We start from the raw sequence: 17,915 nt of genomic DNA, 5'->3' as shown, positions 1-17,915 counted from the left end.
TGAATAATGACATTAACCATATCTATACTAATTTAAAACTGATTATTAATATATCATTTCTATCTTTCACTTAAGGATACATATCCCATCATTAGAGAACAGCTGAGCTTACTTCTCCTGGCTTCAATTTCTTTAAGTAACATTATTCAGAGGTTTCCTTTCTAGTTTACAGGCAGTGTATCCATAACAAGAGCCTTCTTCCTTTCTTTAAATCTTTGAAGAGATTCTTACTGTTACAATAAGTTGTTCATAAACAATGAATGACCACTATCTAGCTCCCTTCTATTATTTGGCCATCCTCTCGCTACAAAGTTATGGATTAGAAAACCTTTTATAAACAATTCCATGGAGACTAGCCTGAAGATTCTGTCAATATACACAGCTTTGTGCTAAATTTATGATGTTTCCCTTTGAAAATGTAAACCAGGAAATTATTTTTTAAGGTAGTACAATTAGTTGTTCATCAGAAGCAAATTTGAAATAATTTATCTTTAATTTTACATTTTATTTATATTCTCTATATTAACAGGTGTAATGGATTACTTGAAGATACTGTTTTAGAAATTAAGATAAATAAAATGAAATGTTCAAAGTATTTTTGTGATAAGTACACAATTTTATACAATATATGTAATATTTATAATATTTAATTTGTTATTGCAAAATCTGCTTTCAATTGTGAACAAAATATTACACCCTAAAAACACTATTAACTTCGACTTCATAAATGAAAAAGATCAAATTTATAAAAAGCTTGAATTATACCTTACAGATTATTAGAAGGAAAAAATAAGTTTTATGACAAAATTAAACCATTTTTTTTTTTCTATTATTCTTGAGTTCCAGTTTCAAGGAAAATCTTATAAGAATTATACAGAATAATTTACAAAGAATGTAACTTTCAAGGCATTTTCTATCGGTGAAAATAAAGAAACAAGTTCATGCAAACATAGGTTCAGAATTGCTTTATTAGCGAGTGTTGGCTGGTGAAATACTGATTTCTGCACTTTCGGTAAAATTAAGCCAGACTATAATTCTTTGGACCCAAATTACGGGATAAATTTGATGTTTATATGAAATTTGAACTGAAAAAAAGTTCTCAGATCTAATGCTTTGTTTTTAATAAACTTTGAAATTATGTTTGTATTTAGTTTCTGCAGACTTTATTCATACAATTTTACTCAGAATCGAATTCCATATTAGTTTTTACAACTTATTAAACCTTTTTATCAGTTTTAAACAAAACTGTTTTGTTTACCCATTTGACAAAGTTATTTTAAGCTAAACATAAAATAGTATGTTTTAAAGTCTGGCTTAATTTTAGCAAAAGTGTAGAAATCAAGGGAACATTTGCGAAGAAAGTGTTTCTGAACCTATGTTTATATGATCTTTCTTCTTTATTTTCAACAATTGAACATATCACGAAAGTATGTTACATTCTTCATGAATTACTCATTATAAAAAAAATAATATAAAAAGTACTAATTTTTATGGTAGTGCAACTTACATATTCTATAATCATAAGTGATTATATATTAAAAATTAGTACTTAAGTATATTTACAAAGATTGGTTTATTCAATGTTAAAGAATTTTTAAACGTTTTTGAAATGGTCAGTTTTAAAATGGTTGGCATTTTTAAATAGTTTTTTCACTTGTGTAAAAATACAAGTTTTTTTATACTGCAACACACTTTAAGAATAGCACTGTTTCAGTATAGATATTAAAAATGATAAAATAACAAAAACAACATGATGGATGTTGTTTTGCTGTCAACTATATATAATTCACTAAACAAGGCCAAGACTCCCATCTTTTAATGAATTTCTTCACCCTTTTTTCAATCTATCATTTACTAAACAATAAAACTGTACATACCATAACATTTGTAACTGAAAATTTATAGTTCAGTGTAAAAATAGAATTCCTATAATCACAGACGCCAAAGTAGTAACAATAATCACAAATTACAATAACATTATTATGGTTGCACTTAATAAAAATCAACTATTTAAATCTTTTAATACTTTAATGACAAACAAAACTGTTCTTAAATATGACTTAAATGAATTTTTTAACATGATCTATTAAAATTTTACTGATATTGTACTTCCACAAAAAAGAAGCAGAAAATGGAGTATTTTTACATATAATTTGCTGCAATTAGATTCTCTTCAATAAACTGAAACTCTCAACAATAACACAAAAAGAACAAGGTTGACACAGAATAAAACTGTATCTTTCCTATCAACACGGTTTATGAGATATAACTCTTTAAAGACAAATTTTTTCTTTAGTGATGCAGTGTAATTTTCATATGCACACCATCACTATAAATCCTTACAACAGTGAAAAATGATAATGCAAAATGATCTAATTATAATTATTATCCTTTTTAATACAATGTGGTTAATATGAACACATAGAATACAAATATATATTACTTATTTCTCACCATGCAATAAAATTCATAGATTCTACTCTTGGTGAAATATACACAACTGTTCTGAAAATAAAATAAATTTCTGGTAAATTATATCACAAAAGTAAAACATAAAATGTCATTCCTACTTTACAAAAGTGACTGTTCATCTAGGTAAAAAACTCTCTCAGTGAATCTATATTGGATTACACCAATCAGACAAACAATGAATTTTATATCTATTCATTTGTCCAGCATTTTCTATGCAACTAAAATCACCTCTACACTCTTTAATTTTTTTCAGATTTAAAGTAAAAATACTCTAGACTAGGATACACAGGGAGTATCAACAATTTTCCCAGGACCTTCATAACCTATTCTACTCGTGAAAATAATAAAAAAAGTACACATAAACTATGTCCTAAAATGTTTCATTTGTGAGTTACAGCTAGTGAAATATTTCAATCAGATTTCTACTACCCTGGTGAAATGAGGTCACACTAAAATTTTTAACATGTTAAATTAAGGAGCAGAATTAGTGATTTCTTATGGTTTTTGATCTGAAAAATTGGATAAAACAGGTCCCACAACTGTAGCTGCAGTAGTTTTTGAGAAATCTAGGGTAAAAAACCTTGTTTTTTATGTTTGATGTACAATATCTTTGTTAAATGGGCAATAAACAGATAAAACTTTTAAACAAAACTTGTAAAGAATTTAATTCTGCACAAATTGGTGCAATATAATTTGAATAGAACAAAAAAAAGTTAAAAAATTAAATTATATTTAGAAATGGGACATTACTACATTTTTCAGAAAAGTACTTATTTAATGTAAACAAAAACCAAACTCTTTTTTGGTGATGTGAAAAATCTGTAGAAACAAAATACACTGCTGATTAAAAAAAAAACCTGGCAATTATAAAGGATTTTTAATTATTTAGGGGATATGTCAACTACTACTTTTTATTCAAATGAATGTCTCTTAAAGCTTGGTCAAATTATTCATAACAGTAGAATAAAATCACTGAAATTATTAGTTTCTCTTTCCATCACACAATATTTTCTTCCATACAGCCTCCTGTCTATTAGCACTTTCTTCTCTGTATAAAAAAAAGTTTATTTATCCACACTCTGATACTAATATATTTTGACTTCATTTTTTCATAGTTTTCTCTTACATTTCGAATAGTCCAAGAGATAGGGCCTTTTCTTTACTAAGTCTACGGATGAAAATGATAAAAAATAGTAGTAATACTTGCATTGACTGTAAATAACTCATGATAAAAAGCAGTGCAAAAGACAGAGAAACTTCTGTAGAGGGTGAAAGTTGGAAAAGTTTTAAGGTTGGTAAATCACTTGGGGTAAAGTTAAAAAAAAGGAAGAAAAGAAATAGAGGTCATTGTTATTACACTTCATGCAAAATAGCAGAAAGCTGAGTGGAAGATAAGTAGCTGGCAGAAAACCCCGCTTGGAAAATTTTGAGGATATTTAAATCATAAGGTCTATCTCTGCCAACTCTTATGTGGAATGTTATAAGTTTATAAGCTCACATGCAAAAAAAGTGGGGGAAAAAATTGGTAGTTTTCCTTTCTTAATAATTTTCTTAATAAAAATCATTAGGGTACGCTCGCCAGTGTAGGTACACCTTTTTGTTTATGTCTAAGCCCATTTTCCAAAGGGTAGATACCAAAATGGAAGATAATAGTTATATAAAAAAATAAATAAATATGAATAACATGTAACACAGATTACAATATAAGTAACAACATTTCTTCAAATAGTATTGTACTGAATTTCTTCAAGTAGTTTGGTCAATTTAAAAGAAATTATTTTACTTTTTTAATATAATTTAAACAATCAATTAATTTTTATCTCATAGAGATAAAAGTGGTTTTCAAACATATTTTTTATTTACAAAATATAATTGCTATTAGATGAAAACATCTTACCTATTTTATACAACTTTACTCATAAAATATTATTTTTAAATTTCAATAAAGTTTTATTTAAAAATTTTTGTTAATAGAAACTAAACCTTTTGAACAAATATGCCGAATATAAAAATAACGCTTGAAGGAAAGTTTGTTAAAAGTGCACAATATTATATGAAGAATATAGTTTTTCCATTATTATTTGATGTTTCCCAAAGTATACTTATTGGTAATTTTGAACTTAATAAATTTCTTATTCCAAAACTCATTAATTTATTTTTTATATTCAATCACCACACCTATGCTAAATGGTTACTGATGTATCATAACAATTTATTACTAGTAAATGATAAATGTCCATTATTAGCTGAAGATTTAAAAAAAGGATTTTTCCCTATAAAAAGAACAAAAAAAAACCTTTTTTGAAAATTCCTGTAGATCTTACTTTAGAACAAACCATAAAAGCTAATGCTGCTAGAAGACTTACTGGTGATACTCATTTTACAAATTAACTATGGTCTAGAAGTCATGTCATTAGATCAAAAATAATTTCACATATTCTTAATGAAGGCGGGTTTCCGCCTTTTTGCGTGAGCTTATACACTTATATATATATATTGCACAAATGAATCAGCAGACATATACCTCATGGTTTAAATTTCCTCAAAATTTTCCAATTATTGAGACTTTCCATGCCAGCTACTTATTTTCCACTCAGCTTCCTGCCATTATGTATGTTTTGTAATAAAAATATCCTTTATTTATATTTAAATTTTCAACCTTACCCTGAGTGATTTACTAACCTTGAAACTTTTCCAACTTTCACCCGCTACAAAAGTTTCTGTCTTCCACACTGCTTTCCATCATGAGTTATTTACAATCAATGCAAGTATTACTACTATTTTTGATCATTTTTTATCAGTAGATGCAGTAAAAAAAAAAGAAGGGCCTTTATCTTTCTTGTCTCTATATATGTTCCGTCTACATTACCAACTTCTATTTCATTACACCTCTTCTCTAACAGGCCTTCTTTTGCCACTTAATTACTGTATTTATTCAAGTACCCCCTGCCCCCGAATAAGCCTGCACCTCGATTTTCAGGACCAAAAATCTAAAAAAAAATTTGAGTATATACCGGTATTTTAAAGTACAGCAGATATGATAAAAAAAATACGTAAATATTCAGAAAGTAAAGCGTTTAATTCGTTCATTTAAATTACAATATTAATATTACATTAATAATTAATTACGGTAAGTACTAGCTTAGGTCAGGATCAGTAGGCCAGTAAAACGAAAAAAAAAGTTTTTTTCCTGGAATTATTACTTGGTCTGTCATACCCTTTTTTAAAATGTCTTTCACTTTATCAGAGGTATGCCCCCGATAACTATTCATTATTAGCATACCAGTATTTTTTTTTTATTAAGTAAATCTCCTGATCGCTTTTGCCATACACACCTGATCCAATCTTAACTTAAGGTTTCGTCCATCCAACCTGATTCCTGTGCTCTGAACTATATATATATATATATATATATAAAAGCTTATCTTCTAGAATCTTATGTGCACCTTTTATAAAAAAAATTAATTAAAAATTGGAATATGCATTATATGGTGTATGAGAATTCGTCTGAAATGTATACACTCCTACTCTTAGTTGCAACACAACTTAAGGTCAATAGCCTTCCTCCATGGAATCATTTTCTTGTTGTTAATGTTTGTTCAGTGCTTTCTGTAACAACCTGAAGTATTAGTCTATAGTTTTCCATTTGAAAGTGTACTAAACAGTCAATCAGACCACATATTAATTTTTTCTCTTATTTTTTTATTTATACAGCAGTAAAGAATTCTTACTAAAAATAAAGGGAATAGATAAGCCACAAGAGCTGAGAGTAGATATTTAAATCACTCCTGCTTTGTTCATCTTTAGTAATTCTACTTACCAAATAACTAAATTCTTATACCTCCATAGTCTTTTCTCATCCTATTTTTATATTCAGTGGTCCATCTACTTTACTTCTACTAAATTTCAGTACTTTTGTTTTGTTCTTGTTTATTTTTCATGCAATAGTTCTTGCGTAGGACTTCACCCATGTCATTCATTGTTTCTTCTAAATATTTTTTTACTCTCAGCTAGAATTAAAATATCATCAGCAAATGTAGCATCTTTATCTTTTCTCCTTGCACTGTTACTCCAGATCTAAGCTGTTCTTTAACATCATTAACTGCCAGTTCTATATAAAGATTAAAATGTAATGGGGATAGCAAATATTCTTGTCAAACTCCCTCTTTTTTATTACTACTTCTTTTTATGCTCTTTGATTATTACTGTTGCAGTTTGGTTCCTGTAAATGTTAGCAATTATTCTTTTATCTCTATACTTGAATCCTAATTTTTTTAAATGCTGAACATTTTATTCCAGTCTATGCTAACAGCCTTTTCTAAGACCACAAATGCCATGTATACCTGTTTATTTTTCTTTATCTTCCTTCTACTATTAATGTTAGCGCTAAAATTGCTTCCCTAGTCCTTATTCGTTTCGTGAAACCAAACTGGTCTTCTCCTAACACTTCTTCCACTCTCCTCTCACAGAATTCTAGTTAAAATTTTTTATGCAAGAGTAGTTAAGCTAACTGTTCTTTATTTTTCACATTTATCTGCTCCTGCTTTCTTTGGTATTATGACAATAGTACTCTTTTTGAAGTTTGACAGTATTTTCCCTTTTTGTAAATAATACACACTAGTTTGTATAATCTATCTATCACTTCCTCACCTGCACTGCGCAATAATTCTACATGAATTCTGTCTATCCCAGGAGCCTTTTTCCCATTTAAATCCTGTAATTCAGATCCCAGTATTGTATCTCCCGTTTCATCCTCTATAACACCAGCTTTTAATTCATTTCCTCCGTATAACTCTTTAATACATTCCACCCAGTATCAACCTTTTTTTTTTGTATTATAAATTATTTAACACATTAAATTTTAACTTATGTAGCACAAAATTCTCAACTTTGTTGTATGCTCCATCAATTTTACCAATGATGATTTCTCTTTCCACTTCTGAACACTTTTCTTTAATCCACTCTTCTCTTGCTAATTTTCACTTCCTGTTTATAGTACTTTTTAACTGTAGATAGGTCTTTTTACCTTCTTCATCTCTAGAATTCTTATAATTCCTATGCTCATCCATCAGCTGCAGTATATCTAAGGTTTTCTACCAGTTCTCTTTGTTTTGCCTAAGTCTGCTTCTGCTGATTTAAGAATTTCCTTTTTAACATTCTCCCATTCTTCTTCTACATTTTCTACCTTATCTTTTTTACTCAGACCTCTTGCGATGTCCTCCACAAAAATCTTCTTTACCTCCTCTTCCTCAAGCTTCTCTAAATTCCACCGATTCATCTGACACCTTTTCTTCATGTTTTTAAACCCCAATCTACATTTCATTATCACCAAATTATGGTCGCTATCAATGTCTGCTCCAGGGTAAGTTTTGCAGTCAATGAGTTGATTTCTAAATCTTTGCTTAACCATGATATAATCTATCTGATACCTTGCAGTATCGCCTGGCTTTTTCGAAGTGTATATTCTTCTATTATGATTTTTAAACTGGGCGTTAGCAATTACAAAACTATACTTCGGGCAAAACTCAACAAGTCAGTCCATTCTTTCATTCTTTTTGCCTAGCCTGTATTCACCCACAATATTATATATTGTGGGTGAATACATATAACATAATACATATTAACATATAACATATATATATTATTAATATTTCCTTCCTTTGCCTTTTCTGATGCTTACATTCTTATCTCCAACTATTATTAAATATTCATCCTTTTTATGTGTTTAGTTGCTTTGTCAATTTCTTAGTATATGCACTCTACCTCATCATCATCATCATAGACACTTGTTGGTATATAGACGTTAACAATCACTGCCAGCTTAGGTTTTGATTTGATTGTGATTACAATGATTCTATTGCTATGCCTTTTGAAATACTATTCTCTCTTCCCCATCTTCTTGTTCATTTTGAATCCTACTCCTGACTGCCTTTTATTTGATGCTGAGTTAATTATTCTAGAATCATCTGACCAAAAGTCGTTTTACTCTTCTTACCACCTTGCTAATACCTACTACATCTACAACTAACCTACCCATTTCCCTATTTAAATTTTTTAACCTACCAACCATTTTTAAACTTCTAATATTCCATGCTCCAAATCATGGAATGTTATTTTTTATTTTCTGGTTATCCCTTCCTAAGCAGTCCTCCACCTGGATATCCGAACGGGGGACTAGTTTACTTCTTCCGGATAATTTTACCAAGGAAGGTGTTTCCATCTTTGTTACACGAATATATAGAGCTAGTTTCTAGAAAAAAAAAAAAACTGTAGTTTTCCACTGCTTTCAGCTGTGCAGTACTCAGAAGATTGAGTGATGTTGATATGGTCGTTTAAGTCTTCCTGACCTAAGCCCTTAACATGCCCGCTTTTAAAAATCATTCCTCAGTCTGGCTCTCAACAGATACCACTCTGATACGGCTGTACCTTTGGTCAGCTACACTGTATCACTGAGCACTAAAGCCCCCTCACCATCAGCAATGTCTCATGATTCATAGAAGGAAAATGTTATTCAATGGTCCAAATTATTGTTACCAGAGTTTTAAAATTTTATTCCTTAGGACAAAACCAAGTATAAGAATAATTAGTACAGACAAAATAATGTGAAAGATGTAGGATGAGCCTCTGAGAAAATGTAGTGCAGAAGAAAACATGCTGTTGGAAAAAGTGGAGGGCAATAATTTAATGAGCATTAAACAAATAAAATAAGTGGTTTTTCTCCCAATAACTCTGTGACAACTCCTTTAGGTAAAATCTAATTTTCTACACAACAAAAAAATTTATAAAAATTCTACATGCCATCTTTAGGAAATTCAATTCTGAATTTCAGTTTTTAAGATTGAAGAATTAATTTTAAACAAATCTGTGATGATTGCTGTCTAAGTGCAAACTAAAATACTAATTTTTATAAATTTAGAAACTGTTTTTGAGAAATTTTGCAAAATAGTGACTGTTAATCATATCTAGTAAAACGTTTTATAGCTAGCCTAGTCTGGATTAACTTTTAAGCAGCATCTGTATTACTTTTAAACATTAATAATGTGACTTTCAAACAGTATATCCTTTAACTAAATTTATTAGATACTGCTCAACAATTCAAATATTTTTAACCTTCCTTTCACTTCAACTAAAACAAATCAGAGCTCTATTAATGGAAATTTAATTTCTATGGATAAATTAATCACCTAAAAATAAAATTATTTAAAAAAAACTAAAGAAAGGTAATGTTTATTCAATACTTACGGTTTAAATTGAACCTTCTTTTTGTTAGCTAACAAGGAAGGTCTACTATTAGATGTTTTTAAATCATTTGAAGAAATGCTAGCAAAAGAAGGTCTTTCACCTTTGAGCCTTTTTGATTTTCTAACCACAGTAAGTTCAGGAATAGATTCCTTAACTTCAGTAATCTGCTGAAGATCAGATTTCAATTTCCTTTTAACTTCCTTTCTTTTCGCTCCAGTATTTTTGGCAATTTTTGTATCTATTACATCTTTTTCCAAATTACTATTACTTGCACTTGGGGACACCAATACAGTTTTTTTCTCTAAATGTGATGATTTATTTTCTAAGGCATTACTATTTTTAACTTTCCTTCCACGCCTTGCTTTGAAAATTATTGGAGAATTTGTACAAATTACACTTTCTGGCTCTTTTTCTTCTAAGTTTCTTTTACTTTTTTGTAACCCCACATTAGCAATTTTTTTCTTTTCAACTTTAACTGCACGTGATTTTAACATTTTTACAACAGCAGTTTTTCGTGATCTTGTCCTTAAAGGAGAAATATTACTTTCATTCACTTCTGATTCCTCGGAAATTACCTGTACAAATTGTTGGGTCTTTTTTGAACTACACTTTCCATTTAGAGAAGCATTGGTGAGATTTTGATTCAAAACATTACTCTTAACCAATTCATCCGTTGATATCTGTTTTGATGCTGATTGTGATTCTCTAGCATTGTTTCTGGTCATTCTTTTAAGATTTTTGGGCGATATTTCATTTACGGAGGAAACTGACTGCACTTCATTATTCTTAAAATGTTTATTTTGTTTCTTAGATTGGGTACTCAATGAAGAAGTATGCTCAGACCCAGTATCACATACACCTCTGAAATATGTAGGTTCCAGTTTGATATTGTCTACATCAGAATTATTAAACATAGTTTGAGATTCTGGAGATGTAATAGAGTTCTTTTGTTGAAACCTGGTTGTAGTTCCTTTAGGCAAGTTAAACTTATGTTCCAGTTCATCAGAATTCTCTTTCGCATAAGTGGATGGTAAATTTGTAGAAGAAAACAAAAGGCTAACACCAGTTACTGAAGGAGATTGAACATCCTTCAGTGCATTTCTTACACCTGTAACATCTAAATAGGATCTTTTTTCATCTTCACCAAACAGACGTTTCACACCAATAACGTCAGTGTAATCAGGAACTGGAGAAACTTGAAAAATTTGTTTAATTCCTTCAATTTCTGCAGAATTTGATTTTCTTGGTGTTCTTGCTAATCTCTTGATTCCTTTTACATCAAGATGATTTGATTTTCTATTTTTGGGAGTAACTTTCTTATCTGAAATAATATCAAGATCATCACTTGTCTGTTGTATACTGCTGTTTCCAGACAAAGGTGACACAAAAATACTAGTACTAATATTACTTGGCGTCTGTAAAGTACTAAAATCAGAAACACAATTGCTTATGTTTACTAACTGCTCATCAAACGAAATACCATGAGTTTTTTTTTCACTGTAACTGACCCAAGGCAGTGACACTTCAGCTTTAAATCCTCTGCTACGTCTTGGGCTTTTAGAAATGCTTTTTTCAGAAGATGCCACTGAACTTCCACTTAAAACTGAATTCCTAGAAGCACGAGTTCTGGGTAATGAGATGGCTACTGGTTTTAATTCAAGTTCCGTAATTTCTGAAAAACCTTTTGTATCTTCAAGAGTACCTTTAAAACTTTCTGGTGTATTTGGTGATTTAGTGTAATTATGTACATCACATTTTTTAACATTTACATCATTATAACTTGGTCCTGGCTTTTCTGGTGTTTCAAAAATTCTCTTAACACCTTCCACATTAAGATAACTTGATTTGGGACTTTTTGGTGTTCTTAGAAGCCTTTTGACACCTTCCACATCAAGATAACTTGATTTGGGACTTTTTGGTGTTCTTCCGAGCCTTTTTACACCTTCCACATTAAGATAACTTGATTTGGGACTTTTTGGTGTCCTCATGAGTCTTTTTACACCTTCCACATTAAGATAACTTGATTTGGGACTTTTTGGTGTTTTTAGGAGCCTTTTGACACCTTCCATATAAAAAGAACTTGATTTGGGACTTTTTGGTGTTCTTAAAATTTTCTTTACACCAGTAACATTAACATAGCTGGTAGCAGGACTTTTTGGTGAGATTACTGTTTCAACCTTTCTAATATTAAATGAATCACTAGAATTGCTCTTTTTTCGATTACTTCCAGTCGATAATGGAGATATAATAATGCTTTTACTGATATTAGCTTGCGTTTGTTCAGTAGTAAAATCAAACATAGAATTACTAACATTTTCAGATTTTTCAACAAAAGAGACACTTTTCTTAGCCCTCTTGGTAATACTAGATTCTGCGCTTCTTGGTTCCAGGCTTTCCAGTTTTTTACTTTGCCTTTTATTATCACTTTTTTTAATTGAATTCAATAAATCTTGTCTGACAAAAGAATTATCTAAAGCACATGAGGCATAAGTTGTCTGAGATGTGTCAGTAGGAGTTGCAAACTGCAGTTTGAAAGACTGTTCAGATCCTTCACTATCAACAACTGATCCATCAGGGGTCTTAAAACTGTTGGTAGTTGAATCTTCAGATTTACCCAATAAGTCTAAAGAAGAGTTCAATAAGGTAGAATTGCTTAACGATCTAGTTTTATTAGAGTCAAATAATTCCTGTTCAGATTTAACATTTTTTTTGGAACTTCCATTTTTGAAAGGCAGGAGGTTTTTAACTAGGCCAGACAATTCCAAACCATCACTAGACCTTTTCTGCAATGTACGTTTCTTAGTATGTGAAGTTATAACAGAAACTGCAAAGGTATCTTTAGAATCAGCAAGCTGATAACACAACTTACGTTTCCTGGCAGATTTTCTTATTTTTTGTGAGTTTTCTGATGAATCAGGTTTTGTGCTGTCACTGGATAATTCTAATGCTTCCAAAAATTTCCTTGAAGGTTTCACAATAGAACGTGATTCTTTTCTGTTACTACTGCTTTTACCTGCCAAGGATGAACGCAATGAAAATGAAGTATCCTGTTTAGGAGTAGATAACTGATTTGAATTCAACTGAAAATTAACTTTCAGATTCTTTTTAGAGCTCTTCTGGGCAGACATAAGAGCAGATTTCCTTGGTTGTCTGCCATGTAAGTTAAGAGAAAACTCATTTTCATTTTTCTGATTTCCACTTCTTGTAGGATTTAAATTAAAATTATCTATATCTGCAATTTTGATATTCTCTGAGCTGTCAGACAATTTTATAGTTTTCATTGCTCTGGCTGAACTAAGTAGTTTTTCATTGTAGTTATCAGTAATCTAGAAAAAAAAATTGTATAATTACCATCCAAGAAACATTGAAAATTCAAATGCAGTCATAAATAACAAAACTTTTAAGTATGTTACTTAGTAATGTTATAAAAAAATATATGGCAGATTTTTGTATTATTTTAGTTTGATTTAGTTTAATAAAATTTTGTGGGTTTAATGTATTTAAACCCACAAATTTTGTGGGTGTAATGTATTTTGTGTGTTTGTGGCATATAGTCATTTTGCACCTGAATCATTTATATTAGTTAAGTCTCAGTGATAAAATTTCATTGACTCATTACTTCACCTATAAAGATTATTTTGTGAAGAGTTAAGGGTTCTTAAAAGAAGTATGACTCAGGTCTCAGACTTTTTCACGAAGTTCATACAAACTTTTAATAATTATCTGAAATTTTCCCCTTTTTCCAATTTTTTTTGTGGCTAATTTAGTTCTTGGTTATTTGGAAGAAAACTTGAAGGAAAAAGTCAATCATATTAGAAATTAATTTTTCCATCCAAATCTAAAATTAAATTGACATTTAATTTTGTGGGCGTTCCTTTTCGCATTGTAAGAGTTCAAGGGAATTTAAGTCCCCCAGATACAGATATTATGTCAGTTAACTTTTCCACCAAGATGAAACATTAACTCAATAAACAAAATACAGTCAAGAAATCTTCATGCTGCAACATTTTGATTGTTAAGTTAGCACATATCATATAATTGGTAGGTTTCAAAGCCTGTAACAGCTGAAAACAGTATGGGGGCATATTTCAGCATTTCCTTAAAACATTCCATACACTGATATTGCTAGTCTGCAGCTGGCCTTCCTAACAGATGTTTAAGGAATACACAGCAAAGACTGCATATCATAAAATATATCCAGTTGTTTCAAACCAATTTCTCCATCAACAAATGTTATTACCAATTGGAGTATCTCGATTAAACTTTCTATGAAACGCATGTTGAATTATAACTAGATTCATTCTTAGCAAACTACAAATCACTGCATAAGGCTTTCTTTTCAGGAGTCGCCATCTTTACTAGTGGTCTGTCAACTGAAAGGATAATAAATCAATCTACGGTGTTGTGTGCAATTAAAACTGTTCTTTTTGCTCTTTGAGTTTGCCTAACACTGATCATCTCATCCAAAATATATTTTAACAAATTAAAACCCAATACTTTTTTTGTACATCTGGCATTTTTTGCAATACTAAATCTCCAAATAATCTTCACATATAGTTAATGGAACATACTGAATTTATGTTTTATAAAATACCTAATATTCAAAGTTTCATTTTCATTACCACGTATCCATATTTCAAATATTTTCTTATCACATAACTTGGACTTAAATTATTCATTAACATCCGAGAACTTTTATAAAATTAGTTACTCTATGGCTAAACAAAAATTGTTTGTTTAGCTAATTCAATTGTTTGAAAGTTCAAGATGTTTCTTAAAAGAAGAAATAATGATTTCAGTTTTTACAATTTTTCAGGCATATTGCAACTAAAGTATCTATCAGCTGAATATCAATGTTGTAATTTTTACTGTTTATGTCATTCCTTTGGGCTTCAAACCAAACAATTTTTGAATTTTTATTTCCTCTCCTTTTTTATATATAGGGTTTAAAAAGCATTTAGAATGCAAAAATTTCAATTTTGCATTCTAAATGCTGTAATTCAGAGCTGATGTTAGGTTTTATTTTAATTTAGGGCATAAATAAACAATATAGGAGAACTGTGAATATAATATAATATTTAGAAATGTTTGTACAGAATACAATGGTTTTTGTTTTAACCATCTAAGTCATTTAATTTCTGAGATACTGGAAAAACCACAATGCAAAATTAACATGGGCACTGTAAACTTTCATTTAGCGTAAACAATATTTTTAAAAATCTAGGAAAAGTTGGTTTTGAACCCTGGAAACAAGAAAATGAATATACAAAAAAAAATTACAAAAATAAAAAATGTCATGCAATCACCATTATGACTTGACCCTAAAATTTTATTTTTTCCCAAAAATATTTAATAATAAAGTTGAGGTTTTATGTTTTTATAACACTTCGATTAGTTTTTTAAGCTATTTCTTTTAGTATAAGCAAGAATATGTTCTGGTCATAAAATTTAGTATGTTTTATACAGATGAATTTGGTTTTTATATAACTTGATATATTTTGATGAAATCATGGACATTAATAACGTTCTCACTAACTTAAACAAAATATACAAAACTGGCTAATGCTCCTGTACAAAATGGCCACTCTAAAAATATAATAGCCCCAGTATTCAACTGTCTACATGTGGTAGATTGTGATAAAATACAAATAGATTTTATCTTTGAGGGATCTGAAATGTGTAAATCCAAGTATAACTATTCATTTTAACATTATTTACAATTTTCTTTTTCTTAGCATTTTTGGGTTTTTTACAATAGTTTCAGTTGATTCAAAGTAAATTTAAATATGATAATTTGATAAAATGTCTTTTTTGTTAGGATTGAAAAAAATACAGTGTATAAAAAGGAAGATTGGGGTTTTAATTTGTTACATCTCTTAAATGAGATGTACTTTTGATTTAAGGCTAGACTCAAAGAGCGAACCCACCGGGTTGGTCTAGTGGTGAATGCGTCTTCCCAAATCAGCTGATTTAGAAGTCAAGAGTTCCAGTGTTCAAGTCCTAGTAAAGGCAGTTACTTTTATACGGATTTGAATACTAGATCATGGATACCAGTGTTCTTTGGTAGTTGGGTTTTAATTAATCACACATCTGAGGAATGGTCCAACTGAGACTGTGCAAGACTACACTCATACATATCACCCTCATTTCTCCACAAGTAATACCTGAACAGTTGTAATTCCTGAAAATAAAGAAAGACTCAAAGAGTGAAAAGGACAGTATTAATTGCATGCAAAACCATAGATTGATTTCCTACCTTTTCACTTGATAGCACCACTAATAAAGATGGCAACTCCTGAAAAGAAAACTTTCTGTGTTTTGCAGTCTGCTAAGAGTGAATCTGTAGTTATAATTTAACTTGTGTTTCAGAGAAAATTTAATTGTGATCCTCTAAATGTCAATAACGTCTTTTGAATAGCATAACCAGATTGAAACAACCAGATATATTTTATGGTACGCAGTTTTTTCTGTATATTCCTAAAAATTCTGATATGAAAACCAGCTGGAAACTTGCAATACCAGTGTGGATGTTTAAAGAAAACACTTACATATGCTTCACTTTAATACTGTTTGTAGCTGTTATAGGCTTTGAAGCCTATGTTGTGTGTCAACTCACAATCTATATGCTGCACAAAGGTGATGATTTTCTTTATCGTATTATGTTTAGTGATGAGTCAATATTTCATCTTGGAGAAAAAAATTAACGTATGTAATATCCATATGTGGAGATCAGAAAATTCCCTTTACCTCTTTCAATGCGAAAGACTCCCCAAAGTTAATGTTTTCAGTGCAAAATCCTAATGGGAAATGTATAAGTTTTCTTTAATGTTGGATCAAGTGTAATAAAAGTTGCTTATATGGATATGGTGTAACATGGTTCTCTACTCAGCTACAAGATGGACCAGGGAATTTCATTTGCTAACATGGTGTTAATTCCTCCTCACCGGCATAATTCTGTATGAGACTGGTTGAATATTTTGATGAGAAAAGTGCCTCAATTTTAATGGCGATCATGATGAATATGCTTGTGGAGAATAATTTCTCTTGTAACAGCTAACACCTACCTATTACTAGTTTAAGTTATGATAATGTAATATCTTTATACAATCAATAAATTCAGAAGCAAGTTCAATATTGTGATTGATTTTAGCTGCTGGTATGAATTTGAATATCCTTACAAACACATTTTGTAACAAGTTATTTTATTTTCCACTGAAGTTTCATAATATGTGATTTGTGCCCCTACTATTTTAACTGAATATTTTTAATAAACATTTCCAAATTTACAGTACAATAATATTTAAAAAAACTTCAGATGAAACATTTTATATCTTCAAAGTAATGCCCATCCTTATATTCAACATTTAACAATGGTAATTATGAAAATTCAAATGGGAAATACCATCTTATTCAACACAGCTCTAGTGGTCATTGTTATCACTCACTTGGACCATTCAAGCAATTTTTAGGGAGGCCAAAATTCAGCATATAAAAAAAATTTAATTTAAAGTTTCAGATAACTGATTTGAAAAGAAACTGAATTACCCTTGAATAGTCTTAGTTTAAACCAAACCCTAAGAGGCTATTACTTAAGGAAAGGTTTTTCTCATTTCTTGCTAGGTAGTTTTCTAACATTACATACTGAAAATTATATTTAATATGAATTGGAATCTTTTAAATTACATGAAAAATTATTTTAGTTTTTCATATAGATGTTCATACATTTATTCTTCATGAAATATGATTATGCTAGATTGCTATTTAATTTCCATAAATCTTCAATTACAAGGGTGAATCAAATTTAAATGGTAATTTTGCTTTTCTACGCAGCAATAAGCTCCAAGCTGGATTGCTGTAGGAGGGGGGAGTAAGATATGTTTAGTGTGTTAGAGAGGGAGAACCAGCTTGGTTAGCTCCTCTGCTGTGTTCTGTCGTCAGTACAGCCATGAGTGAGCAAGAGGTTCTGTTATCTGTTACAAAATGTATAATCATAAATTATATTAATCATAAATAAATTATATTGGTTTTTTAACCAATGAAGGCATTAAACCCAAGGAAATTTTAACTTGTTTAAAGGTAAAGTTTGGGGACTCTACACTGTCCCAGTACAGAGTGTATTCATGGTCTAGATAATTTAAGGGCAGGTGAGAAAATGAGTCATGATTGATAACCAAGGTCAAGTCTCACAGCTGACAAAATCT

General features: G+C 30.1%; 1 protein-coding gene across 2 annotated transcripts in view; it reads right to left on the bottom strand.

Annotated features, from left to right (window-relative positions):
- The window catches only part of LOC142334249 (uncharacterized), a 102,455-nt gene that overhangs the window by 17,517 nt on the left and 67,023 nt on the right, over positions 1-17,915 (bottom strand). Inside the window, exons 8-9 of one of the 2 annotated variants that reach the window (XM_075382121.1) lie at positions 9,715-13,040; positions 2,455-2,505 (exon numbers count right to left, since the gene is read on the bottom strand). In XM_075382121.1, the coding sequence (XP_075238236.1) occupies positions 2,455-2,505; positions 9,715-13,040 (3,377 nt within the window). The remainder of the gene's footprint in view (positions 1-2,454; positions 2,506-9,714; positions 13,041-17,915) is intronic. The other variant, XM_075382122.1, reaches the window with a different exon arrangement.

Source organism: Lycorma delicatula, chromosome 1 (assembly GCF_047948215.1).
Source record: "Lycorma delicatula isolate Av1 chromosome 1, ASM4794821v1, whole genome shotgun sequence".
NCBI lineage: Eukaryota > Metazoa > Arthropoda > Insecta > Hemiptera > Fulgoridae > Lycorma > Lycorma delicatula.
Note: the sequence above shows the minus strand (reverse complement) of the source record. Positions and strands in the feature narration are given on the sequence as shown.